Source organism: Capra hircus, chromosome 7 (genome assembly GCF_001704415.2).
Source record: "Capra hircus breed San Clemente chromosome 7, ASM170441v1, whole genome shotgun sequence".
Classification (NCBI taxonomy): domain Eukaryota; kingdom Metazoa; phylum Chordata; class Mammalia; order Artiodactyla; family Bovidae; genus Capra; species Capra hircus.
This window is the reverse complement of record NC_030814.1, coordinates 41,569,670-41,596,223: the sequence shown is the minus strand read 5'-3', so window position 1 is coordinate 41,596,223 and position 26,554 is coordinate 41,569,670. Positions and strand designations below refer to the sequence as shown.

The following is a 26,554-nucleotide window of genomic DNA, read 5'->3' as shown; positions in this document are numbered from 1 at the left end:
TTTGCCTTTCTCTAAAAGTCCAGGCTCTGAGTAGAGCCCCAAGGAGCCTTGACCAGCTCCCAACCAGGGAGCTCAGCAAGCCGCCCCACCAGGCTGCCCAGTCCTGACCCGCCGCCCCTCTGCCCACAGCGCAAAGCCATCGAGCGGTTCTGCAGTGAGGTGAAGCGACTGTGCCATGCCGAGCGGAGGAAGGACTTTGTCTCCGAGGCCTACCTCCTGACCCTGGGCAAGTTCATCAACATGTTTGCAGTCTTGGACGAGCTGAAGAATATGAAGTGCAGTGTCAAGAACGACCACTCTGCCTACAAGAGGTCAGGGCTCCTCTCCCTCCTCCGCCCCACCTTCCTGGGCAGCCAGCTTGTGGGAGAGAGAAGAGACCTCCTAACAGGCTCAGAACCAAGCTAGCCACTCCACAGACACAGCAGGGTTGGGTCTGCCTCTGTTTCTGCAGCTTAAGGAATAATACACAGAGCTGAGCTTTGGAGAACTGGGTCTTGGCAGGGTTTTCAGTCTCGACGTGGAATCAAATCCTCATTTACCCCACCAGTGGAGCAGCATTTTCTGTGTCCCGTGCAGTCTGAGGTTATGATTAATATAATCCTAAAATGGCCACAGGAGTCATTCTCTGCAAGAATCAGAAAGCCTGTTCAAACTGCTCATGTGAAAGAAGAAACTGGGTCGGCTCCCAGAACAGAAAAGTCCTGGTCCACCTGATCCAGGTACTCAGGTGACGCTGTTGGTCTGGTTCCCCCTGCCTCTCAGCTCAGCTTTCCCCAGTGACCACTTCGTTCTCAGGCTTGTGCCCTGTGTGGCCTCTAGCAGCGTCCCTCCAGTCAGCGTAGCAACCCCAGTTCCTAAGGAAGGAAAGGATGCAGCTCCTTGCAAATATTTTGCAAAAGCCCCAAGAAGGATTGTCCTTGGTCCAGCTTGTTCCTGTGCTGATCCCTCCACCAGATACTGTGTATGAATGTGTTGGGGTGGTGCTGATGGGAGGGGTGCTCACCCTTGGGGTCAGTTGAGGGTCAATGTCAGCTCACAAGAAAGAAGGACTGAGAGTTGGGGACGGGTCATTCCTCTCCAGAAATGTGTATACAGCCACCCCAAAGAGGGGGAGTGCAGGTGAAAGTAGCAAATCCACCTGTGTTGCTTGAGGCTCAGATAAGCTCCAAGGTGTCCATACATATCTCTTGAGAAGAGTTTGCTGTGTCATGATGAAGCGGGCCCCTGTCCTTGAACCACCTCCTCTTGGGGCTCCGAGGTAACCAGAGAAAGCAGACAACAGACTGATCCTCACTGTTTTATCCTCCTGAGTGAACTGAAACCTGTCAGTATCCAGAAGACAGAGCCCCATTCAGAAATGGCAATTTCAGAGATTCCATAGGCAGCTCGTGGTACAGTGTCTTCCCCCAAACTCCCCATATCTGGCCAACTCCTGCTATCACGGTCACAGCTGACGTGCTCTGGGGACTGGCTGGGACCTTGCTGTGTCTTGTCCGTGTTCCACGGTCCCTGGTGACACGGGCTGCACCAACTCCACCTCCAGGTCAGGCTGGAGAAGTCCCAGGGCAGTGGTTTCCTCCCTTCAAGGTCTGCTGTGTTCCCCACACCCATCATCGCCTCAGTCCCATCAGGTTAAGTAGACTTTTGCTTTCCCTACAATGTTTAGAAACATTGAGGTTCTCCTATAAACAACATAATACCCAACAAAAACAGAACATTCTGCTGCCTGTGATTCTTCCCCATGACCTACCGTGTAGTTTTGCTGGAGGTCACTGCGAGGCTCAGGATGCCCGTTTCGCTAGGTCCTACCGCCTTGGGCTGGTTGATGGGATGCTAGCTACCCTTAAACTTGCCTAGTCTTTGAACTTCAATGCATTCTTGCTTCTTAATTTCAGGTACTCTTATTACAGGGATGCAAACAGCTCCAAGTGAGATGACTCCAGAACAGGCTCTCCTTCGATGTTAGAGTCACTTGTGCCATTCAGAGCTCTGCAACTTTGGGGACAGTGTACCTGGGTTAGCTGGGAGTGGGGCCTGGCTGGGTTAGGTGGGAGCTGAGGCCCGGCTTAGGCCGGCTATTCATGAGCATCCCTCTCTACACCACCCTGTCCAGGGCAGCGCAGTTCCTGAGGAAGATGGCTGACCCCCAGTCCATCCAGGAGTCGCAGAACCTGTCCATGTTCCTGGCCAACCACAACAGGATCACCCAGGTGATGGCAAACCTATGTCAGTCCTGACCTGGTGTCCTGGGACGCAAGCTGGGGCCTGGAGGTTGGGGGACCCACAGGCAGAGGAGCTCCGTCCAGATCATTCATCCCCTCTGCTCTACTCACGCTTTAAGCTGCAGATTTAAGTGTCCCTTCCCAGCCACAGATGGCCCCTTCACCCTCTGCAGTTTGTCCTTAGAAAATCTTCTAGCCAGTGTCCTGCCCTGGTATAGGTTGGTATAGGTTGAGAGCTTGGGTTCTGGAGTTAGACTGCCTTGTTTTCTCATCTTGGACCCTCCATTGCCCTACTGTGAGGCCTTGGGCAAGGTCTCAGCCTGAGTTTCCTCATCTGTAAAATGGGGCTGTTTAGGATTGCAGTGAGAAATAAATGAGATACTATAGCATGTAGAGCTTAACAGACAAGGACATAAGAAGATGTGGTTATAGTTACTGCCATGGCTTTCCCAGGATATTCCCACTCAGCGGTGTGTCCCTTTGGAGAGAAGGGGCCTGGGATGGAGACCTCAGGTCTTCTTGTACAGGAAATGTCTTTGTACTGCTGAGTCCTATACTGGGAGATGCCTGCTGGCCCATTTCTCCTCCACTGAGCTGGGTCTTCCCACTATCATCCTTGGAGACATGTGGGGCTCAGTCCACACACACCCTCAAAACTAAGCTGAGATGATCACAGGCCGATTGCTATAAAGCTGAACTGCTTTTAGTTCAGCCAGAGAAAGCATTTCTAACCATGAGAACTGCCAGGAAGTACAATGGAGGCCCCTAAGGGGCAAGCCCCTGCCCTCGGTGATGTGCGGCAGTTCTGACCAACCACTGTAGACACTGAGGAGAGGTTGCAGGCTGCCTGCCACCTGGTGTGGTCAGCAAGGCCGTGCACTGCCCCAGGGCCCAGCAGTGAGCCATCCTGGGTGCTGTAGGTGAGGAGGATGCAGGACAGGGGCTAACCAGAGGGGGCGCTGCTGTTTAGTGTCTCCACCAGCAACTGGAAGTGATCCCAGGCTATGAGGAGCTGCTGGCTGACATTGTCAACATCTGCGTGGATTACTACGAGAACAAGATGTATCTGACCCCCAGTGAGAAGCACATGCTCCTCAAGGTACAGCTCCCTCAGTTATACCCTCTCACCTCCTTCTTATTTAAAATCATTTTAAAAAGTTATTTCTTTCTTTTTTCTTAAGCATGAGGGCAGATCTTACTATACAGAATGTTTTGTAACCATTTTTTTCCCTGTGATATGTTGTGTACCTTTCTAGAGAGCATTAAGGCTATGTCTACAATGTGACTTTTAATGGTTACCTAGTATTTCATTATATGGGGACATTGTCATTTAATAAATCCCCTATCATTTGGTATTTGTTTGCTAAAGTGCATTGAAACTCTGTGGCACTTTGTGGCCATACTCTTGTTAAGTCAGACATCCTAGAGGAAAATTGCCAACCGAAGGGGAAGGCAAAATCTTATAGCTTTTACTATATTTTGCCAAAACGGTCATGTTTGTTTCATCAGTTTACATGTTTCATTTTTAAATTATCAAGTGCTGTTTATCATTGTAGAAATTCTGAAAAGAAAATCATAAAAAAATCGAATGTCTTATAATCTTTCCACACAGAGATAACACTTTTACCATTTTGATGTGTATCTTTCTCTTTTTTTTTCTGTGCTGATGTATTTTCAACATATGCAGTTTACATAAATTATGTATGTGCATTATTTATCCCATTTCATTAAGTACATTTGGAATAACATGCAGCCCTTAAATAATGTTGTATGGATGAGTTTCCATTTCTTTAGCCATTATTCTATCCTTAGCTGCTTAGATTACTCCTAACTTCTCTCTGAAAACAAAGGCACTGGAATGAATAATGTTCTCCATATTCTTTATACACACTGCATCACCTCTTTTGTTTCTTTCCTCCCTTTCAGAGTTCCTCTGGTGATTTGACTTTTTCTTCCTCTCCATGTCGCCTCTTATTTCAAGAATACCAACCCTGTTGGTGTTCCCTTCTTTACATTTCCGTAGCATCTCGAGGAAGGTTGCAAGAGAGTGTGGCTTTCTGACTCATTCACTCTGGTTTCCTCTGCACAGTCAGAAATTCAGAGAAGTCACCCAGAGTTCAGCAGCCTCTCTCACACCAGTGCTATGTCCAGGCAATTACCACAGCTCTGCCCAGAATTGTTGCTTCCACAAACTAGGTTACTAAACCCCACTTCACCAAGCATCCTTCCATGCTGCTATCAGATTCTCAGGCTCTTCATTTCTCTTGCCTGTTTTTAATCCTCCCACTTCTCAGCTTCCCAGCCTTCTCCCTCTCAATTCTCAACCTGGCCTCTTGGAGTTTTGCAGTTTCCAAGCTCTCTACAGTGTGTTAGTAAACTCAGATGCCAGCAGGGGGCGCCTTTCACCTTAAATGGAAAAGTCTGGCACACACCCTGCAGAACCATGAGTACCCATCCTCTAGCCCAGTCCCTTAGGTGTCAGGCATGACTAATCCCCCGTCACATAGCAACTGCGAGCTGAGGAAGCTGCTTTCAGCCCAGTTGTTCAGGCTCCCTCGGGCTTGCTATACATTTGACAAAAGGAGCAAAGTAAGCCAGCATGCAGGAAACTATTGGGTTGGCCAAAATGTTCATGCTAGTTTTTCCGTATGGAAAAACCCAGATGGACTTTTTGGCCAACCCAATATTATATGGACTGGAATGTTTAGAACCAGCCTGTCAACCTGCCTATAGGGCACTGTCAGCAAAAATGTGTTCTTTTTGTTAATGACGTCAGCAATGAGATTCCTTGGGAATCTTTGTTGTAGTTTCCTTGGGGAAAGGGGTGAATAGTTTCACATTCATTTACCATCTAGTGAGTATGCATCAAGTGGCCACTGTGTTTGCCAGGGCCTGGGGATGCAACAGCAGCACCACTCAAGTCTTTCTCAAGGATCTAAGTGCATACACGTTGCTAGACCCTGCTTCAGATCCTGTCTCTGCAGCTGTGTCTAACCTCTCTGTGTCTCCAGCTCCTCATCTGTAGAATAAAGTTATCATATAGAACTTGACTCATAAGATGGTGAGAATTAAGGATAATGTCTTCTAAATCCCTAAGCACAGACTCTGGCCCATGGGGAGGACTCAAGAAGTGGCCACCACAATAATAAACGAAAGAGTCCTCTGCATGTCTTCACAGAAATCAAATTTCGGACTGAGATTAGTTCTACGTGTCCTTCTTTGTAACCACATATGGGTTTTTTTAATAGAATATGTCACTACAGGGGATGTGGGTGTGCACATGCCTACATCTGCTTTTTTTTTTTTTTTTGGTTTTTTGAAACGTTTCCAATGGATGTGACTGGCTTATGTCTCTGCCTCTTCTCATGCTAGGTAATGGGTTTTGGTCTGTACCTGATGGATGGGAATGTCAGTAACATTTACAAATTGGATGCCAAGAAGAGAATCAACCTCAGCAAAATTGATAAGTTCTTTAAGGTCAGCAACTGGGGCTGGGGCTGGGCAGTGGGCCAGGGGCGGTCTCTCTGGGGAGAGGAATGAAATTATGCAGCAAAGAGTGGTGCTCATTGATTGAACGGTGACTCTAAGGATTCCAAGAGGAGGAGGAGGATAGAGACAGGGGCCCTAGCTGCCTTGGGTACAGGAATCCACGCTATTGAAGGTCTGTGCCTCAGTCTCAGGACACAGCCAGAAGGCCTTGCAATGCTTTCCACACACTGCTTTTACCCTTTCCTGAAACCTCTTGCCATCTAAAGAAAGAGGTGTGTCCCAGAAGACAGAGCCTGCTTTAATTTTCAGTATAAATCAGAGCTCGCAGTTGCAGGAGGATTAGAGAGTGGACATTACATTGATTCACGTTCACAGGCTCACAGACTCTCCTGGCCCACCAGAGGCCTACTGCGCTCCCTGCCTCCAGAATGCCTCATGGGGTCCAGCCTGCTCTCAGTCCATTCAAGTGCCTCAGAGATTTCATCTTGTGGCCCCAAATCTTTTAACAACAAACCTTGAGGTTTGCCTTTGAGGTTTTTGCAAGGGGATTTTCTACTTTGGAAGTCAGTTCCATATTGTCAGTGTGTCCTAGCATCAGGCACTTCAGGTGTGGAGTAGAGCCTCTGAGATCAGACATGGGAAAACCAAGCTTAAATTAAAAGTGGATCCCTTTGAAGATGTGGCTGGGCCTGGGTCTCACTGACTCTTGGAGGTTAGTGGGGAATTAAGTCACCCAAGGGGCTTCCCAGATGGTGTTAGTGGTAAAGAACTTGCCTGCCAATGCAAGAGACATAAAAGACGCTGGTTTGATCCCTGGACAGGGAAGATCCCCTGAAGGAGGGCATAGCAACCCACTCCAGTATTGCTGCCTGGAGAATCCCATGGACAGAGGAGCCTGGTGAGCTACAGTCCATGGGGTCACAAAGAGTCAGACATGACTAAGTGACTTAGCATACATGCACAAGTCACCGAAAGCATCCTAAGGCTTGGCTTGGCTTCTTTTTGAAGCTAAAACTTTCACTTTCCTCTAGGACTGCCCCAAATGAAAACTGGGCTTATCTGGGGGGAACTGGAAAAGTCCACCCCTGCCTTAAATCCACATAAATGAGTTGGGGGTGGAATTGAAGACCACAGTCTCACCTCACACAGACCTGGGTTTTAGTCTCTCTCTTCCACGACATAACTGGGTGATGTTGGGAAAGTCACAGAGCTTCTCTGAAACTGAGTTCTCTAACCTGGAAAATAGGAATGCTAAAGGCATCTACTTTATGGGGTTCCCTTGAGGATTCAATGAGCAACATAGGTGTCAGACCCCTGGGTTATAATCCTGGCCCCTTGGCTTCTAGGTGGTCTGACTTTGTGAAAAAAAAAAAAATCACTCTAGCTAAGTTGTCAAAGCTTCAATTTGTCCATCTTGTTAAATGGGAATAATAGTAGTACTGATCTCACTCAGCTATTCTATGGAGTGAGATAACTGTTTTCTGTTTTGCTTAATAGACTATTTTTTAGAGCAGTTTTAGACTCAGCAAAATTGAGTAGAATGAACAGATATTTCCCATGTAACTCCTATTCCTACTCATACCCAACCTCCCCCATTATCACAACTCACCAGCAGAGAGGGACATCTGTTTTAGTCCATAAATCCGCACTGTTAACACATCATTGTCACCCAGATCCCATGGTGTGCAGTAGGGATAACTCATGGCATTGTGCATTCTGTAAGTTTTGACAAATGTATAATGACTATATCTACCATTGTTGTTGTACTTTGTTGCTAAGTTGCGTCTGACTCTTTGTGACCCAGTGGACTATAGCCCACCCGGCTCCACTATCCTTGGAATTCTCCAGGCAGGAGTACTGGAGTGGGTTGCCATGCCCTCCTCCAGGGGATCTTCCCAACCCAGGGATGGAACCCAGGTCTCCTGTGTCTCCTGCATTGGCAGGCGCTTTCTTTACTGCTGAGCCACCAGGGAAGCCCCTGTATCTACCATTGTGGTATCATACAGAATAGTTTTACTGCCCTAAAAGTCTCTGCTTTTGAAGGACTGAGCACTGCAGTGCCTCATGAATCAGAAGCAGACAGTGAATACCAGCCTCCCCACCATTGTCCTCCTCTTCGGATGGGAGTTGTCTGCCCTCTAGTGTTGGGTGTTCAAGGTTTCAATTCACCTTGTGGAGTTTCTCAAGAAGGTCACTCCCAGCCAGTGGAATCCAGGCACTCACATCTAGTCCAGAGTTTGAAACAGCGAGGCGCCTTTAATCCAAGGGAAATTAGAGCAGAGAAGACCCTGCCCTGGGAGGCAGGCCATCTGGTTCTCGTTCTTCATCTGTTCTGCCTGCTGGGTAACCTTGGACAAGTCTCTTTGCCTCTCTGGGCTCAGATGCTGGAACATAGAGATGGTTGGAGGCAGAGGAGGACTAGGCTGGCTAAGGCTCTTTGTGGTTCCCGAGTCACATGGTAACAACATTGGAGTCAGAACTAGGGGTCAGCCCGGAGGCACACAGGGAGGCCTGGCTCTCCCAGTGGAAGGCAATGCCGGTCCCTCCCTCCGTGTCTCACAAGCTGTGTTTGCTTCCTTTGCAGCAGCTGCAGGTGGTGCCCCTTTTCGGCGACATGCAGATAGAGCTGGCCAGATACATTAAGACCAGTGCTCACTATGAAGAGAACAAGTCCAAGTGAGTGCCTGCCGTAATGTCTCTCGGCTCCCGCAAGGACGCCCAGCCCGGGCAGGGGGCCGAGGGGCCATTTCAGCCCCTCCCCTCTCCCCAGACCCTGGGCAGGTGGAGTCTGTCCATCACTGGCTCCTGACAGAGGGGAGCAGCGGATGGTGATCTGAGCCCTTTTGCACTCGCCCTTTGCTGCCAGGGTTCAGAAGCACTCAGAGCACAGCCCCGCCCCTTCTCTGTCCCCGTGGTGGCCCATGCCACCTGCAGGGGGACAGCAGGAGTCCTCCTGCCCCCAGGCAGGGGGAGGAGTGCTGGCCCTCAGTGGTCAGATGGAGCGAGGTGGCCTTGTTCTTCATCCCACTGGTTCTCTCCTCAGGTCTTGTGTCCGTGCAGTAAGTATGCTGTGCAGGGTATGGTACCAACGGTTCCAGGTGTGAAGTGGGTCAATGGCCTCCTCCAAGGTTGTTTTAGAAACCACCCTCTAGGTCATCTGTGCTAAGATCCGGGGTGTCAGCACCTCATGGAAGTTTGGGGAACAATGGGCTACAGGCTTGGCTACCCCTTTGATCTCTGGTCTTGTTAAGGAGGTTTCTTCTGCCTACATTTCCAACAGAAGGGGACAAACCATGTTTTCATCAGGGATGAGGGTATTAAAGCCTTAAATATACGTAAATGCAGAGTCCTTGAACTCCACCAGCTTTGAGCCACTGCAGATGACTCTCACCAGGGAGAGCTTCGTAACCCAGTGGCTGCTGGTATGTGAGGAGGTCTTCCAGGAAAAGCATGGAGTCCCGAATGCTGGACTTATTTCCTTGTGAATTCTTAGCCACCTGAAAGTGGTTGGAGTGGTGATGTGCTCAGGGTGGGGGGCAGGGGCTTGAGTGATGTGTCCCCAACCCGCACAGGGAACTCAGGGTAAAGGTTGTGTCGAAGTATAGGCATGAGGAAGTGTCAGCATTCTCAGTATTCTCTGGAGCGCCCCTTCAGAGCTCCTTCTGAAATAGTGAATTCTCCCTAAACGTGTATCTGCCTTGCTTGGCGCGCATGCTTAGTCTGTCCACTGGGTCACCCGGCGCCGGATGGCAGAAGACAGTGACTGGGGTTGTCTTTTGTTCTATTGGCAAAGGAGAATGCAGACTCTCATTCATTCATTTCTTCCCCAATTTAAGATGTTTTCTCAAAGATCTCTTTTTCAAAAATTGAGGGAAGTGTTGAGGAGAAAGAAGAGAGAAAGAGGGAGAAGATGAGGGCAAGAGAGAGCAGTGCCTCTCAGGATGGCTGCGGCTTTCTCTCGGTGAAGAGCTTCCCTGTTCCCGGCTCACTGTTGCAAAACAGACACAACCCCGTTAGGTTTTTCCAGTCCCACCCAAAGGCCTTTGTCAATGGCAGCTTCAGCCACAGGACAAAGTGCTGCCAGGGTCAGCTGACAGATCTGGGAGGTCACCCACCTTGCTTTTTCTTAGCTTGGATTCCAGCCCTTTGTAGCCCTAGAGAGGCTGCAAGTCCCTCCCTGCTCATGTGACTGGTAAGTACTGTGGACACCCATTACCTGGGAAAGTGTGGGACTGGGCCTTAGAAGAGGCCAGCCCCAAGGAGGAGAAGGAAAGTCTTTTCCATGCAGCCTGCAGTGCCTACGGTGGAATTTAGCAGGCACTGTTGCTGGTGGGTAGGACACCTCTTGGTTGTTCCCAGTGGAGCCAGTCACGTTAGCTGAGCAACAAGACTAACTAGTGGATGGAAGGATCCTGCCCCTCCCAGGGCCAGGACCCACTTTGACCCCCTGATTTTCTGCCCAGGTGGACGTGCACCCAGAGCAGCATCAGCCCCCAGTACAATATCTGCGAGCAGATGGTTCAGATCCGCGATGACCATATCCGCTTCATCTCGGAACTCGCTCGCTACAGCAACAGTGAGGTGAGCTTGCTCTGGCTGGTGGGATGGAGGCCCATGTGGGACTAGGGTGAGAAGAGGTGAGGACCTCCAGAAAAGAAAAGATCCTAGGGATCCTGAGGAGTGGATGAGTGAGGGAATACATTTGGATGCAGGAGGGCAGAATGGCCAAGAGCCAGACAGAGCTGGGATTGATTCTGGTTGTGCTTCTGACCTTCACAAGTTATTCAGCATCCCTGAGCCTCAGTTTCCTCATCTGCAAAATGGAGCTAATAGTAACCAGAAAAGGTTCATTGAGAGGATTAAACACTATGATGTATGGAAAATGCATTGCACCTAGCAGGTAGCAACAGCCCAGTAATTGTTAGTCTATACATGATCTAAACATCTCCACCCTGGGTGGCAAGAGAAACAAAGTTCTGTACAATCATGCTCATAGCACCATCTAAATATTTTTAAACAATTATAAAAATCATTTTAATAAGCCAGAAAATACAATTAGGAACAGAAGAAGGTCATAAAAATCTCCTGTGGTTGCTCTAATTACATTTTTATTGGCACTGGATTTTCCTTTTCTTCTTTTTTTAAATAGGGAAACACAATTAGTGTACAAACCTCAGAAAAAATACAGATAGACAAAAGAAGGGAAAATCAGTCATGTAAAATTCTACCATCCAGAGCCCACTATTATTAATACTTGGAGGTATATATATATATTATCGTTTGTGGCTTCCCTGATAGCTCAGTTGGTAAAGAATCCTCCCACAATGCAGAAGACCACTGTTCGATTCCTAGGTCAGGAAGATCCTCTGGAGAAGGGATAGGCTACACACTGCAGTATTCTTGGGCTTCCCTTGTGGCTCAGCTGGTAAAGAATCCACCTGCAATGTGAGAGACCTGGCTTCGATCCTTGGATTGGGCAGATCCCCTGGAGAAGGGAAAGGCTACCCACTCCAGTATTCTGCCCTGGAGAATTCCACGGGGTCGCAAAGAGGTGGACATGACTGAGCAACTTTCACTTTCACTTTCATATATCCTTCTAGAGCTCTTTCTGTGCAGACCTTGTAATGAATATATATGTTGGTTTAATAAGCACAGGTGTCCTGATTTTAATCCCTGTTTTACCTTTTGAAGCTCCAAGATGACTTTGCACTGCTCCATTTCTGCTCACTGCCTCCACCATGTGGCTAGTCGCTGTAATTACTCGTTCCAAAACCCAAAGTAGGGAAATGTCTGATCACATCTGAAATGAGAGCAAATTCAAGCAGTATGGTCATTAGATGAGTGGCCCACATTCTTAGCAGGGCCCCTGGTGGACATGGATCAGGGTCAAGCCCAAACCTTTGGCTTTCTTAACTATATATGCCAATGAATTGAGCATAAGCTAAGCTATGGGAATAATTTAAGTGCCAGAAAAGTGAAAGTGAAGTCTCTCAGTCGTGCCGACTCTTTGCAACCCCATGGACTGTAGCCTACCAGGCTCCTCTGTCCATGGGATTTTCCAGGCAATAGTACTGGAGTGGATTGCCATTTCCTTCTTCAGGGGATCTTCCCAACCCAGGGACTGAACCTGGGTCTCCCGCAGGAGACTTTATCATCTGAGCCACCAGGGAAGTAGGTTCCAGGGACCCCATTCAATTCTTGTCCAGTTTTGGTATGACCTAAGAATGAGTCTGGCTCAGAGGTATTTTTAAAATTATACACATTATCCATGTATATATACAGATCGTTCTTGGTATTCACAACAGTTACATTCTATAAAGTGGCCATCAACACTGAATCAGCAAGTAATCTCTCCTCCAGAAAATACAGGGTTAGGTTTCTGTGAGCCTCTGGGCACAGTGTTTCTATCAGCTGATTTTTCATATATAGCCTTGTTTTACATGCGTTTCTGTTTAAAGTCACCTTGCTGCTACTGCTAAGTCACTTCAGTCGTGTCCGACTCTGTGTGACCCCATAGACGGCAGCCCAGCAGGCTCCATCGTACCCGGGATTCTCCAGGCAGGAACACTGGAGTGGGTTGCCATTTCCTTCTCAAAGTCACCTTACGTAATATATATTGTTGATTTGTTAACATTAAATCATACCCAACAGCACTATAATTCATGCCTGAACAAAGTTTATCGAAAACACCTTTTTCAGGACTTCCCTGGTGGTACAGTGGCTAAGACTCCGCACTCTCAATGCACGGGGCCTGAGTTCAATCCCTGATCAGGGAACTAGATCCCACATACCACAACTAAGAGTATGCATGCCACAACCAAGACCCGGTGAAGCCAAACAAATAAATGTTTAAAAAATAAAATACATGTTTTCTCCATAAAGCACATCATAGCCTCCTTTTTTATAGAGGCGCAGACAGAGAGTCAGCACTGTGTTTAGGGGCCGTTTTATTTTATTTTATTTTATTTTATTTTTTAGGGGCCATTTTAAATAGTGAAATCACCAGTAAAAAGTATAAGAAAGTGGAAAATGGGGCATTAAGTAGATCAGGAAGGAGACACTTGTTTACGGTGAGAGCTGAAACAAGAGGGCAGAGAGTTGTGTTGCTCAGCCTCAGCTGGGAACGTGATTCAGATGCTTTTGCGACTCTGCACACATCTGCAGATGATCGTGAAAGCACTGCAAGGACTGATCTTGAGGCTGTAAATAAATTTTAGTAAACAGGGAAATTCACAAACGCAGAACCCACAAATAATGAGGGCTGGCTCAATATGCATATGTGTACACACACACGCATACACGTGTCTGTGCATACGCACATGCGTGTGTGCGTATTATATTTCACTGTGGGAGGTATTGCCTGTTCAAATAGACGTTTGTCTTCACCAGTGCTTTTCAGTCAATGAGCCATTTGCAATTGGTTGTGAAGTCAACTAAGTGATCTCTAATTAGGATTTTGGTATGAAACACTGGGCAATCAGAGGAGGTCTCAAGTATTCAGCACCGAGTTTCTTTGTGGAAAATGTTATTTCATGGCTGTATTGAATACCTCAGTCAGTATATAGTATACACTTCCTGCTGTAAATCACAGACCCAAAAGTCTGAAAAGCCACTGCTCCGCAATTGACCGGGGTCATTGTGAGTGGGGCTCTGGCATCATACCACCTGAGTTTGAACCCTCAGTCATTTGCATGCCATGTGACCAACAAGGGACTTGTCTGAGCTTCAGTTTTTCAGTCAAGAGGTATAATAAGAGCACCTCCCTCGCAGTGTTCTTGGGGGGATCAGTGAAATACAGTGGAAAAGTGCCAGGTTCGTTGGCAGTGAAGGTGATGGTCGATGTTCCTCAGGTGGTGACGGGCTCCGGGCTGGACAGCCAGAAGTCAGATGAGGAGTACCGCGAGCTCTTTGACCTGGCCCTGCGGGGCCTGCAGCTCTTATCCAAGTGGAGCGCCCACGTCATGGAGGTGGTAGGTGTCCCAGGGAAGAGGGTCTGCCCCTCCCCAGCCCCCTCCACTCTGACCTCTGGTCTCTTGGAATCTGTCTGCCCCTGCCTCTCTCCAACACTTTTAAACAAGTTTATTGAGAGAGAATTCACACACCACACCATTCACCAATTTAAAATATAAATCCATTAATTTTTAGTGTATTTCCAGTGCTATGCAGCTGCAGTCAAATTTAGAACAACCTAACCCACACGTGGTACAATCACGCCCTGTTCCCTGTCTCTACAGCCTTAAGCCGTCTCCTGTCTCTGTAGATTTCCCTATTTTTGTATGTTTCCTATAAATAGAATGGTATCATACATGGTTATTTGTGTCAACTGCATGTTATCAAGGTCCATCCGTTGTAGCGCAGATAAATACTTCATTTCCTTTCTTGACTGAGTGCTGCTCTGTTGTGTGGACTCTCCCGGTTTAATTGATCCATTCACCCACTGATGGACATGGGGTCTCTCCTCTCTCCCCCCAGTACTCCTGGAAGCTGGTTCACCCCACGGACAAGTTCTGCAACAAGGACTGCCCGGGCACGGCCGAGGAGTACGAGCGAGCCACGCGCTACAACTACACCAGTGAAGAGAAGTTCGCCTTCGTCGAGGTGGGTGCTGACTCCCTGTTTCTCCTTGTCCCCCACTCGCTAGGTTGCTGCTCAGTGTCGGCCTGGGGCTTCCTGGAGGGGTGCCGGGCTGGGTGGCAGCCCTGGTCCTCACGTGCATGCACCTGCTCGCCCCCTCCTCCCACCTAGATTCATCTCTGTCCCCGGTTGTTATTCAGAAATGGTGAGAAACTCATTCTGGTCTTAAAAAATCCCAAAGAGAGTGTCACTCCATTGGAAACACAAGAAGAGACAGACATATGGCCAAATGGGGTAGGAGAAATGCCCAGACTGATGAGAGGCCAGAGAGCTGCAGATTAAAACTAAGATACAGAGTGCTGATCAGTCAGGATGGTACAGATCTAGGAGACTGGCGATGTCCGTTGCTGCTTAAAGTGGGATATAGATCTTCTCAGATACTTTGAGGGGCCAGGATGCATTTTACAGGCTTTCTCTGAGGACAATCTGATCATCTCTATTCAGATTTTTAACGTGCGTGTCATTTGCCCAGAAGTTCTTCTGGGGAATATATCTCAGAAATAAGCCAACTGTGCCAATCAATACATATGCACATATTTATCACCGTATTGTTTATAATGCCATAATATGTGAAACAACTGAAATGTCCTACAATGTGGATTAGATAAAGTAAATGAAGGTGCAGGTGTATTACCAAATATGCTGCAGCCACTAAAATGGATGTACTGATATGACAAGATATACACAGAATATTGTTAAGTTTAAAAAAAAAAACGGTTAAAGAGCAGCAGGTAAAATGATGCCATTTCTGCTCAAATTAATATACTTTTGCACATTTGCTCAAAATGGAAGGACGTAAGTGTGTGTATTTATATATACCAAACCATCAACAGTAATTTCTGGAGACAGGATTCTTACTTCCTACCTTAGACTATATGATTTGGTTTTTTGTTTGATTACTGAAAGATATTCTATGGGAGTGAAAGGACACATTCATACTGGGTTGTGAGTGACAGCTAGTGTTTTTGTTGTTTCAACTTTTTGACTATTATGAATAACGCTGATGCATACATTCATGTACAAGTACTTGTGTTGAAATATGTTTCATTTTCTTGGATCTATACCTAGCAGCAGAATTACTGGATCATGCGGTAACTCTCTGTTTAAAATTTTGAGAAAATGCCAAACTGTTTTCCAAAGCAGCTAGATCATTTTACATTTTCACCAGCAGTATGTGGGAGTTGTAATTTATATTGGGTTTGATCCCTGGATATGTAAGTCATATCCTTGTCATCACTTACTGTCTTTTTTTAAAAATAAATTTGTACTTTGAACCAAAGAACCTGAACTTTTAAAGATTTTTTTTATAATTTTATTTATATACTAATTTTTGGCTGTGCTGAGTCTTCATCAGGGCTTCCCTGGTAGCTCAGGTGGTTAAGAATCACCTGCAATGCAGAAGACCCCAGTTTGATTCCTGGGTCAGGAAGATCCCTGGAGAAGGGACAGGCTATCTACTCCAGAATTGCTGGGCTTCCCTGGTGGCTTCATCACTGCAGTTGCAGCAGTGATGCAGTTTCCCCAGTCGCAGCAAGTGAGGGCTGCGCTAGTTGCGGTGCACAGACTTCTCCTTGCATTGGCTTCTCTTGCTGTGGCGTGCAGGCTCTGGGGCAGGAGGGCTTCGGTAGTTGCGGCTCATAGGCTCAGTGGTTGCAGCTCTTAGGCTCTCAAGCACAGGCTTAATAGTTTGGGGGCACAGGCTTAGTTGCTCCTCGGTATATGGGATCTTCCCAGACCAGGGATCAAACCTGTGTCTCCTACTCTGGCAGGCAGATTCTTTACAACTGAGTTACCAGGGGAGCCCCACATACTGTCTTTTTTATTTTAGCTATCCTAATTGGTGTGAAGTCATGTCTCATTGTGGTTGTGATTTGCATATCCCTAATAACTAATGATATTGAGCATCTTTCCATGTGCTTATTGGCCATCTATATAGCTTCTTGGAGAACTATTTGTTCAGATTTTTGCCCATTTTCGTTTGGGTTATTTGTCTTTTTATTTTTGAGACATAGGAGTGTTTATATTTTCTGTATCAGAAAAGCTTATTAATCCACCATGATTTCCGGGAAAACAGAGCCTGTTTTCCAAATTGCAACCAAATATCTGAGCCAAAATGAAAAAGAGGAAAAAAATGTATCTTGCATCTTGTTTTCCAGAAATTATATATTTAAAATTGTATCAATATTCAAGCATCCAAAAAAAAGAATTTTTATATATTCTGGATACAAGCCCCTTGTCAGACATATAATTTATATAAAATGCAAATATTTTTTCTAATTAGTGACTTTGCATTTTCATTTTCTTAGGATTGCCTTTTAAAGAGCAACTGTCTTTAATTTTGACAAAGCCCAACTTACCTATCATTCCATGGTTTGTAATTTTTTTGTGTTCCAGCTAAGGAATCTCTGCCTAGCCCATAGTTGCAAAGATTTTCCCTTGGGTCTAACAAATCTGCATACTCTTCTGTGTTTGGAATTATTCTGAAGCATCTTCATTATCTTGTCCTTCCTCTGTCTCTGTTCTCTAGTTTAATTGCCAGTCAGAAGCCTAGATTCTTTCATGACCTCAGAGTGCTGTAGAGCTTCTCTCTCATTGTTTCTGCACTGTAAGGTTCTCTTCAGCAAAACCATTGCTGTTGGTTCTAGCATAACTCCTTCCCTTCTGAGCTCTGTTCTTACCATTTCTCCTGCCGCAAATATTCTGTTTCTTCCTTTACACTTTAAAGGACGATAAAGCCTTAGCATCAAAGCTCATTCATTCATGTATTCATTACATTTTCAACAGAACTCTCTTGAGGGCCACTAGGGACCCAAGCCCTGGGATGGGGCTTACACAGTCTGTGGAGCCTCACCTCTGCAGTGCTTACAGTCTGGTGCAGAGGGAGGGAATCGAATACGTCAGGATGGCTGTGGCGAGTGTGGCAGTTGTCAGGAGGCTCATTTGGCACGGCTTTCCCCTTCTGAATTCTGAGCCAATCGAGAAGTTCGCACTTGAGGCTGGTGGGGGCCAAAGGCTCAGGTTTGGTAAAGCTAGTCTAGAGAACGTGGTTTTACTCAAGGCCACACCAAGCTTCCTGTTCCTCCCCCATCCTATGAAACTTCCCACTGAGAAACAGGCAGAGCAGCTACATAAATATCCACATCTCTTCCTTGGGCTGGGACAGGGATGATTATTGCAAGGACAGGACAGGCACCCAGAGGGGAGGACATGCCCCACAGGCAGATAGATCTCAAGTGAGCAGCAAGGTCACAGTGATGATACACGTGTTACAGTCACCTGACTCTCCACCTCTGCAGACAGATCAGTGAGTTAAGGGGCTAGTGAGGAGGCATCTGGAAGGGTAGAGTACTTTGCCCACAAGATTTCTATAGGAATTCTACTTTATGGATTCAAGCAGCAATTGGCCAAATTATTTCAAAAGCAAAGGTTGTGGAAATTCCATGAGAAATGTTATGGTTAAAAAAGAAAGAGTTCTATTTGATATTGTCTGTGGATACATTGTATGTGGAGAGGCCTCCAAAAGTCAGGGTGCTGCTCAAAACACGGTCCACAGGCTGGCTGCCGATTGTCACTAGTCAGCGGCGAGACTGGGAGCCGGTGCCAGGATAAAAATTCGCTGATGGTGAAGCGCACGCCGTGTGGCTGACGTCTTCGCTCTGTAGCAGGACTTCCTTGAGAGGGGAGCAGAGTGCTGACTTCTGTTCTGGTACACGTTTCCTCCCAGCCGTGAGCTGGTACTCTCAGCATTGCTGGCTGGCCTCGTGCTTCTGGAAGTCTCTGCCAGCACCCTCCCTGAGACATGCCGAGGGTGCCGGGTGGACGGGTGTGCTGAGGCCAGTGAGCTCACCTTGATCTGTGCCTGGCCAGGTGATCGCCATGATCAAAGGCCTGCAGGTGCTCATGGGCAGGATGGAGAGCGTCTTCAACCAGGCCATCAGGAACACCATCTACGCGGCCCTGCAGGACTTTGCCCAGGTGACCCTTCGCGAGCCCCTAAGGCAGGCGGTACGGAAGAAGAAGAACGTCCTCATCAGGTGGGTCTTCAGATGGCCTTTTTTAGGGCCATGTCCAAAATCAGTGGTGCTGGGTGCAGGCCACAGAGGATGTTCCCAGCTCAGTCAGCTTCCAGGGACGTGTCTGAATACGTGGACCCTTCCAATGAATTCCAGCAAGTTCCAGGAGGCTCTTTTAGGAGATTGGACATTTGGGATAATTTATGTCCCCATCTCTAAGTTTGAAGCCCATATCCACACTGTATAGCTGTGTGAATTTACCTACTTACCTTCTCTGAACCTCCGTTTCCTTCATTTGTAAAACATGGGTAAGAACGATACCTACTCGATAGGCTTTCAAGATAATGCAGTGAGAGAATTCATGTATAAACCTAAGCACACCACAGCTTGGAGCGAGTATGCAACACGTATAAGCTATTATTAAAGTTTTACATATGCAGAGAATGAAATGGGGCTAATGAAACTGTTCTATAAGCAAAAAGAAGAATAGCCATCCTGTTTCACTCAGCTTCTGTCCCACTGTATGGGCTCTGAGCCGAGTTCTCAGATAGCCGGTGGGCATCAGGATTGCTGGGGTGCTTGTGAAATACAGACTTCCAGACTGCACCTCCGAGTCTGTGAAGCCAGAATCCCTGGGGGAGGGGCCCTGGGATGAGCATGGTTCACAGCCACGTCAGGAGCTCTAAGGCACGTGATCCTGGACGCTGTGGACTCTAGATCCAAGCTTGCAGCACCTCCTTCTGATGGTCTGAATCCTGGTTATTCCTTCCCTAGTGTTCTACAGGCGATTCGGAAAACCATCTGTGACTGGGAGGGGGGCCGTGAGCCCCCCAATGACCCGTGCTTGAAAGGGGAGAAGGACCCCAAGGGTGGATTTGACATCAAGGTGCCGCGGCGAGCCGTGGGTCCCTCCAGCACACAGGTAAGTGGCTCCAGGCACAGGCCAGTCTGCTGACTCAAAGGCCAGCCAGGCTACGGTAGGTCATCCTGGCTGGACCGTGGGGCAGTGGGCTCGGGAGTCCTCAGGCAGAAGGGGCAGGGCCAAGCAGCTGTTCTCGTCTTTTTCTGTGTTGTTTTGATGTAAGAGGGAGGACCACTAGCATAAGATTCAGGAGACCTGGATTCTAGTCCTACAAACCTGTGTGACCTCGGGCACGTTATCCTGTCTCTTTGTGCCTCAGTTGTCTAATCTGGCAAAAGGGGGTAATACCAAAACTGGCTCTCCTAGCCCAGTGAAGTACAGGTTCCAAAGTATAGAGGTGTTTCACGTGGAACCTGTATGCATCTCTCTTGTCCCTTTTTAATGAACCCTGACCTCCCCTCTTCCTTCCCCTGTAGTGACGTCCTAGCTTAGAAATTTCGAAGTTTCTGCCTCTGACTTGCTGTGTGTTCTTGGGCAAGTGCCTTGACCTTTCTGAGCTCTGGTTATCTTCTCTGTTAAATAAAAACTTTGGATAAGATCATGTTACTGACTAAACATCCCTTTTGTTATTCTCTGAACACACCCAAAATCACAAATTAAAAGTCTTTGACCCCTTAGAGAAAGTCTAATGATCAGAGATATTCAGAGTTGCTAACCAGAGCTTTTTGAACAAGAGGTTGTCTGTGGCTTATCCAAAGTAGTTGTAATCTAGGGGGGAAAAAAAGTAAAGAACCTCGGCACCTCAGTTAAATCCTTGCCACCTACTTAAGGATAAATAATTTCTGGTAGGCTTTTTGAGGTACTGCAAAAGGCTAATGGACCCATTACAGCTTTTAAAAGTTTTACAGGGCCCACAAGCCCCAGGCTGGGAGCTCTTGCTTCACACAACCCTTATGTCTTATCCCTAAAGTCCCGAGTCCTTGAATCACCTGATATGAGCCATCTAAGGCCCACCCCGACCCTTTTCGCTGTGTGTGTCTGTGTCTGCGTACGGGGATGGGGCAGGGAGGTGGGACCAGGGTGAGCTGGGATCGCAGCACCATCATTGCAGCTTCCTTCAGCCAGCAGGCCCCTTGCACTTATCTTGCCTGCTTGAGAGATGTGAAACTTCTCAAGGAAGCTTCTACAAACTGCTCTGTGTAAATGTCCAGAATGGCCTGGAGGGGCTGAGCAGGGCTTCTGGGTGTTTCTTCTGGGCAAGGCAAAAGAGAGAATGGAAAAGGAGGAGAGAGGGGGCCAAGAGGCAGAGAATGAGAGAGCAGTGGGGGACAGGGAGGGAGAAAGGAATGCTTGTGTAATGTGAGATGGAGTGTCACCAACAGGCCCTTACCAATGCTCCCAGGTTCTGGTAGGGTGGCGAGAACACACCTGAGGGACTCCTGGATGCTCAGCTTGGAATAGCCTTTAGAAACAAGCTAGTCCCAAACTAGTTCCTCTCCCCATTTTGCAGATGGGGAAACTGAGGTCCAGAGAGGGAACGTGACTTGTCCAAGTCACAAGGTGAGTCTAGGTGGAGGTGGGACGAGAACCAGGTCTCCTGACTCCCACCCTGGGGCTCTGTCAGCGCCCTGGGAGCACAGTAGATGTGGCATCTAGCAGAGCTGGGAGGTGATTGTTCCGGTGAATTAAATGGTCTGCTTAATAAAAGCAGGCGGGGAAAGCATTTCCCCCTCTTGGATTTCAGATAGTTAGAATCCGGTACAAATCGGTCAGCATCTGCACAGATGGGATTAAAGAATCTTTTCTTGGAGGACTCCAAAGGCCATCATTAGAACAGGGCCTCTCGAGTCAGGGACGGTCAGCCGTGCCCACCAACAGGGTTGCAGAGGGTGGACTATCTGATGACCCGCAGCTCCATAGTTCCTTTACCACAAAGGAGGGTGCTGTGCCAGGGGTGGCGTGCCACTCCTCTCTGTGGCCGTGCTGCCCAGCCCAGCCCAGGCCAGGTGCTCGGTGGGTGAGGTGCTAGAGAAGACCAGAGGATGGACGTGGTGGCAGAGGGAGGTTGGAGTGTCTCAGAGGTGGTCGGCAGGTGGCCTCTAGCAGTCGTGGCGGCTTTCCCACCGTATACAATACCTCTTGCTTTTCTCTCTCTCTCTCTCTCCTCTCTCCCTCTTCCCTGTCTCTCCTGCCCTCCCATTCCCTCCTCTTCTCTCCCATCTATGTCTTAGGCCTGCCAGTGGTCCCCGCGGGCTTTGTTTCACCCCACTGGTGGCACACAGGGCCGAAGAGGCTGCCGATCCTTGGTATAACACCGCCTGGCTGGGTTGGTTGGGTGCACTTCTCCAGGAGGCGGCAGGAATGGACTAGCCTGGCTCCTCACGGCCCCTTCCAGCCCTAAGAGTCAAAGACACATGGTGTGGAAAGATCTAGATTAGCCCTTGCGCCCTTTGCACTTAAGGCCCTCTGTAAGCAGGAGTTAATTGTCTAGTAGGCCTCCTGTAAGTACTGACCTTCACCTGCTTTCCGCCCAGCACTTCGGCCGTGCCATGCTGCTGGCGCCCCCAGAGGGCACAGCGCCGCTGTCCCTCGGTAATGAAGATTGGAAACTTGAGGTGGTGGGGGGCTCGCTCTGACCTACCTCGTTTCACAGTTCCTCCGAATGTTAGAACTGAAAGGGACTGGTTGGAGGAAGCATCTGGTACAACCTCCTCATGTTGGCAGATAAGAAAACTGAGGCCCAGAGTGGGACTTTGTGCCCAAGGTCACACAGCAAGTCAGTGGCACTGCGTGGCCCTGAACCTCCGGCTTTTGACTGTGAGTCCAGTGCTCTACCCCTGGTGCCACCATGGCGGTCCAGCAGAGCAGGGAGTGACTCCAGGGTGATGTGGAATGAGGTTCTCCTCTGATGCCCACGCCCTGGTCAAGCAGAGCAGGCAAGAACCTGGGCCTTGAAAGACCTGGAAACCACGGGAGGCCCCCGGCCCCAGGCAGAGCATCCTTCAGGGCTGGCCCGTCTCCTTCTTGAAGGTTATACATGCTAAGTTTACTTCTCCAACCCTAAACTGGTGCTTCCTTAAGACAGTGCTTATTAAGGGCAGATATCCACAGGAAAAAAAAAAAGACTAGAAATACAACACAGAGCAACCTTTCCCCCTGGATGGAGGGCCAGCCCCTGACCTTCCCATCTTCCTTTCTTTTTCAAGCTGTACATGGTGCGGACCATGCTTGAATCGCTCATCGCGGACAAAAGCGGTTCCAAGAAGACCCTGCGGAGCAGCCTGGATGGACCCATCGTCCTGGCCATCGAAGACTTCCACAAGCAGTCCTTCTTCTTCACGCACCTGCTCAACATCAGCGGTGAGCGGCCTGTGGGGTGGGGAGGGGAGGGCCTCCAGGAACCGGAGCAGCTCAGTGGTGAGCGGCCTGTGGGGTGGGGACGGGAGGGCTCCCAGGAACCGGAGCAGCTCAGGCTGTCGGGCCAGAAGTTGCAGACATGCGATCATCAACCCAAAGGGGCACGTTTTGCCACCAAAGATAAAAGGCATACTTTCCAGCGGACTCTGAGAAAGGCCAGGCTCAGTCCAGCTCTTGTGAGTCAGTTGAATTTAGGAGATATTTGTGGCCAATTTTTTTGTGAAGTCTTTGGTAAAGGGGGACCACAAACAGGTGACACACAGATGCACCTAAGGACTAGGTCAGCTTCTGCTTTTAAGCAGCATCTCTGAGCTGATTAGTGCCCACTGCTCCTAGCAAAGGGGGCTCCCAAGCTGCACCCCATCCCGTGTTCCCCCCTCCAGTGGGTGGGATGCACGTGCAGGTGGGATGAGGGGAAGGGAGAGTAGCATCCGAGGGTCCTGCAAGGGTGACGTGTCTGTTGGATGAAAAGGATGATCTAGGTAGAGAGCAGTCTTTGCTGTTGTTTAGTCACTCAGTCATGTCCAACTCGTTACAACCCCATGAACTGCAGCATACCAGCCTTCCCTGTCCTTCACTATCTCCTGCAGTTTGTTCAAATCATGTCCACTGAGTCGGTGGTGCCATCCAATCATCTTGTCCTCCATCACCCCTTTCTCCTCCTGCCTTCAATCTTTCCCTGCATCAGGATCTTTTCCAGTGAGTCACTTTTTAGCATCAAGTGGACAAAGTATTGGAGCTTCAGCTTCAGCATCAGTCCTTCCAGTGAATATTCAAGGTTGATTTCCTTTTGGATTGACTGATTTGATCTCCTTGCAGTCCAAGGGACTCTCAAGAGGGTAGTCTAGGAAGGGACTTTGAGGCCTCTGAGCAGTAGGGAATCCAGAATTATCACTAGCAGGGATCATGGGGCTGCAGTCCAGCCGGAAGCAGACACCTGTAGATCTGCCTTGACACAGCAAAGACACTCGGACACTTAGATGTCATGTTTTCAGGATGGCTTTGTAAAGACATGATGGAAATTGTAGGGGCATCTAAATCTCAACCATCACTGCCCACCCCCCAGCCTCCACACTGCTAGGTGAGCAAACACTGTCTTCTCTTTTTTTTTTTTTTCCCCTTGGCCACACCTCACAGTTTATGGGATTCTAGTTCCCCAGCCAGGGATTGAACCCATGCCCTCAACAGTGAAAGTACAAAATCCTCACCACTGGACCGCCAAGGAATTCCCCAAACACTTTCTTCTCAATAGATGTTAGGCTGGCCTTCAGGTCCAGGAGAGCAAGGTCTACTAATGGAGTCGTATTCTTGAGTACCTGCTCTGTACCTAGTACAATGAAAGAAGAATAAAAGTTTTTTTTTTTTTTAAAGTCAGATCTAAGATCTTCTGGTGCTTCCGACATATAACCCAAGCTTTTTCCCTCATGCCTCTAGAAGCCCTGCAGCAGTGTTGTGACCTCTCCCAGCTCTGGTTCAGAGAATTCTTCCTGGAGTTGACCATGGGCCGGCGAATCCAGTTCCCCATCGAGATGTCCATGCCCTGGATTCTAACAGACCATATCTTGGAAACCAAAGAACCTTCCATGATGGAGTAAGAGGCAGGGTTGGGCCAGCATGGAGGTTCCCAAGGTGCTGGTGGAGGGCAGTTTGCTAGCCGTAGAGCCCTGTTCTTTCCAGAACTTTCCAGATGAGGCATGTGTCCCACCCAGTGTCAGGTCACCACCACATGTGACTCAGCCTTGCAGAAAGGCCCAGAAGTCTACCAGCCTGACTGCCTTTCCCTGGCTTTGTCAGCCTCATCCCAACCGCGTTGGTAAAATGATCATCTCTAAAAATCAGGACGCTGATGTCCTTAATGGATGCCCAGTTGCTTTCAGTCCCAGACCGATTTTTTCAGGCCTCGTATCATGAACTTTGATCTCTGTGAGCAGACTGTAAAATAAGTCATTTCCTAAGTAGAGCCTGGAAACATCATAGCATGCTGAAAGCGCCTCTTTCTCCTACCGCTGAATCTGTTCACCCAGCCGTGCGTGTTTCCTGAGCAAGTTTAAGTCTGCCTGCCTTTAGAGAAATCATTAGTAAGCTACTGGCCGTTGTTTTTCCTTCCTCAGGTATGTCCTCTACCCTTTGGATCTGTACAACGACAGCGCCTACTATGCTCTGACCAAGTTTAAAAAGCAGTTCCTGTACGATGAGATCGAAGCCGAGGCAAGTGACTGCTTTTCCTTTTGTTCCCACAGTCATTTTCCGAGAGTCTGGACTTCTCAGAGCTCTAACCACGGGCCCAACGTGGAGTGTCTGTCTGTTTGAGCTGTGATAACAAAATACCACTGACTGTGGAGCTTAAAAATTACAGAAATGTATTTCTCACAGTTCAGGAGGCTAGAAGTCTTAGGTCAGGGTAGCAGCAGAGTCAGGGAGGGCCCGCTTCTGGGTCCCAGACTTCTCGCTGTATCCTCATGGGGTGGCCAGGGCCAGGGACCTCTCTGGGGTCTCTTTTGTAAGAGCACTAATGCCATTCATGAAGGTTCCATCCTCATGACCTCACCGCTCCTAATTCCATCACATTTGGGGGTTAAGATTTCAGCACATAAATTTAGGGGGACACAAACATTCAGACCATAGTATCAATGACTTGCTTTGGAGACTGATCTTTATGAACATTGTGATAATCAAAAAGGACCTAGTGGAAGTGGAGGATGGTCTTTCTTTATCAGATGTTTAATAATAGCAAATGATAGATAGAACTACTTGGGTAAAATAAATTTTCTAATAGGTCTTTGACAGTTGGATTAATTGGTTATAACAACAACAGTAATACTACTAAGAATTCCCTGGTGGTCTATTGGTTAAGACTATGTTCTTCCACTGCAGGGGGTGTGGGTTTGATTACTGGTCACAAAACTAATATCCTACATGCCATGCGGCACAGCCAAAAAAAAGAAAGAAAAACAGTAGTTCTACCTATCAATTGTTATATTTATACCATTTGCCAGGTACAAAGTACTTTATGGACGTTTTAGATAATCTTTACAATGATTTAAAGAAGTATGTTCTATTATCTAGTTTAGAGTATTCGAGTATCATTGCCCCAATATCACACAGTTTACAGAGTTTCATTCTAGTACTGGTGGGACTGAAATAGCCATCTTCTCACGTGTGAAGCTGTTGAATTGTCGCTTAATGGCTTTATTTTTGTAATGGTCAGCAAAGGCTAGGATACACTGCAGTAACAAACAAACACAAATTCTTACTAGTTTGAGACCAAAGTTTCGTTTCTCTTTTATGCGTTGACTAGGAGCTCTGTTCCACGGAGTCTTTTAATCTGGAACCCATCTGGGATATTCAGTAGTTGCCATGGCAGGGAGATGTGTCAGGGTGAATTTATCCTCTGATACCTAAAGCTTCCAGCTGGAAGTGACGCATGTCATTGGTCAAAGCAAGTCACTTGGTTATGCTTGCTTCCAAAGAGGAGTGAGAAGGTGCAGTCCCACCACAGGTCAGCAAGGAGCGGAAACAAGGGATCAGCAGCACTAAGGACTACCAAATATCTCAGTTTTGTCAACTGGAAATTGGAATGAGAGTCTCCACTCCAGTTGAGTATGTGGACTTATATAAACATAGAATTAGACCTATTGTCATTATAAGATTTTCAACAATAAGGTACAAATAAAAGATATTCTTATTTATAAAGGACAGATGTGAATATTTTAAGATAAGCATTACTACCAAATTAGTTTGAAAGTTTACATATTTCAAAGAAAAGCTAGTAGAGATGCTGCTTTCTTTCTGAATCTTTCATTTGCTGTGGGAGTTGAGAACCTTGGTGGAGCCCAATGCAAATTGTCCTCTTTGTCTTCTGAGCAGTATGCAAACTTGGGAAGAAAGGTCCCAGTAGACAAGTTAATTGGTTGCAT

General features: G+C 47.7%; 1 protein-coding gene across 3 annotated transcripts in view; it reads left to right on the top strand.

Moving 5' to 3' along the window:
* The window catches only part of CYFIP2 (cytoplasmic FMR1 interacting protein 2), a 135,565-nt gene that overhangs the window by 36,455 nt on the left and 72,556 nt on the right, over positions 1-26,554 (top strand). For 2 of the 3 annotated variants that reach the window (XM_018050112.1, XM_018050113.1), the window contains exons 6-19: positions 130-311; positions 2,114-2,210; positions 3,193-3,321; positions 5,595-5,699; positions 8,296-8,387; positions 10,175-10,292; positions 13,562-13,681; positions 14,184-14,309; positions 18,213-18,379; positions 19,133-19,280; positions 21,452-21,526; positions 22,427-22,580; positions 24,072-24,228; positions 24,749-24,845. In XM_018050112.1, coding sequence (XP_017905601.1) covers positions 130-311; positions 2,114-2,210; positions 3,193-3,321; positions 5,595-5,699; positions 8,296-8,387; positions 10,175-10,292; positions 13,562-13,681; positions 14,184-14,309; positions 18,213-18,379; positions 19,133-19,280; positions 21,452-21,526; positions 22,427-22,580; positions 24,072-24,228; positions 24,749-24,845 — 1,767 coding nt within the window. The remainder of the gene's footprint in view (positions 1-129; positions 312-2,113; positions 2,211-3,192; positions 3,322-5,594; positions 5,700-8,295; positions 8,388-10,174; positions 10,293-13,561; positions 13,682-14,183; positions 14,310-18,212; positions 18,380-19,132; positions 19,281-21,451; positions 21,527-22,426; positions 22,581-24,071; positions 24,229-24,748; positions 24,846-26,554) is intronic. The other variant, XM_018050114.1, reaches the window with a different exon arrangement.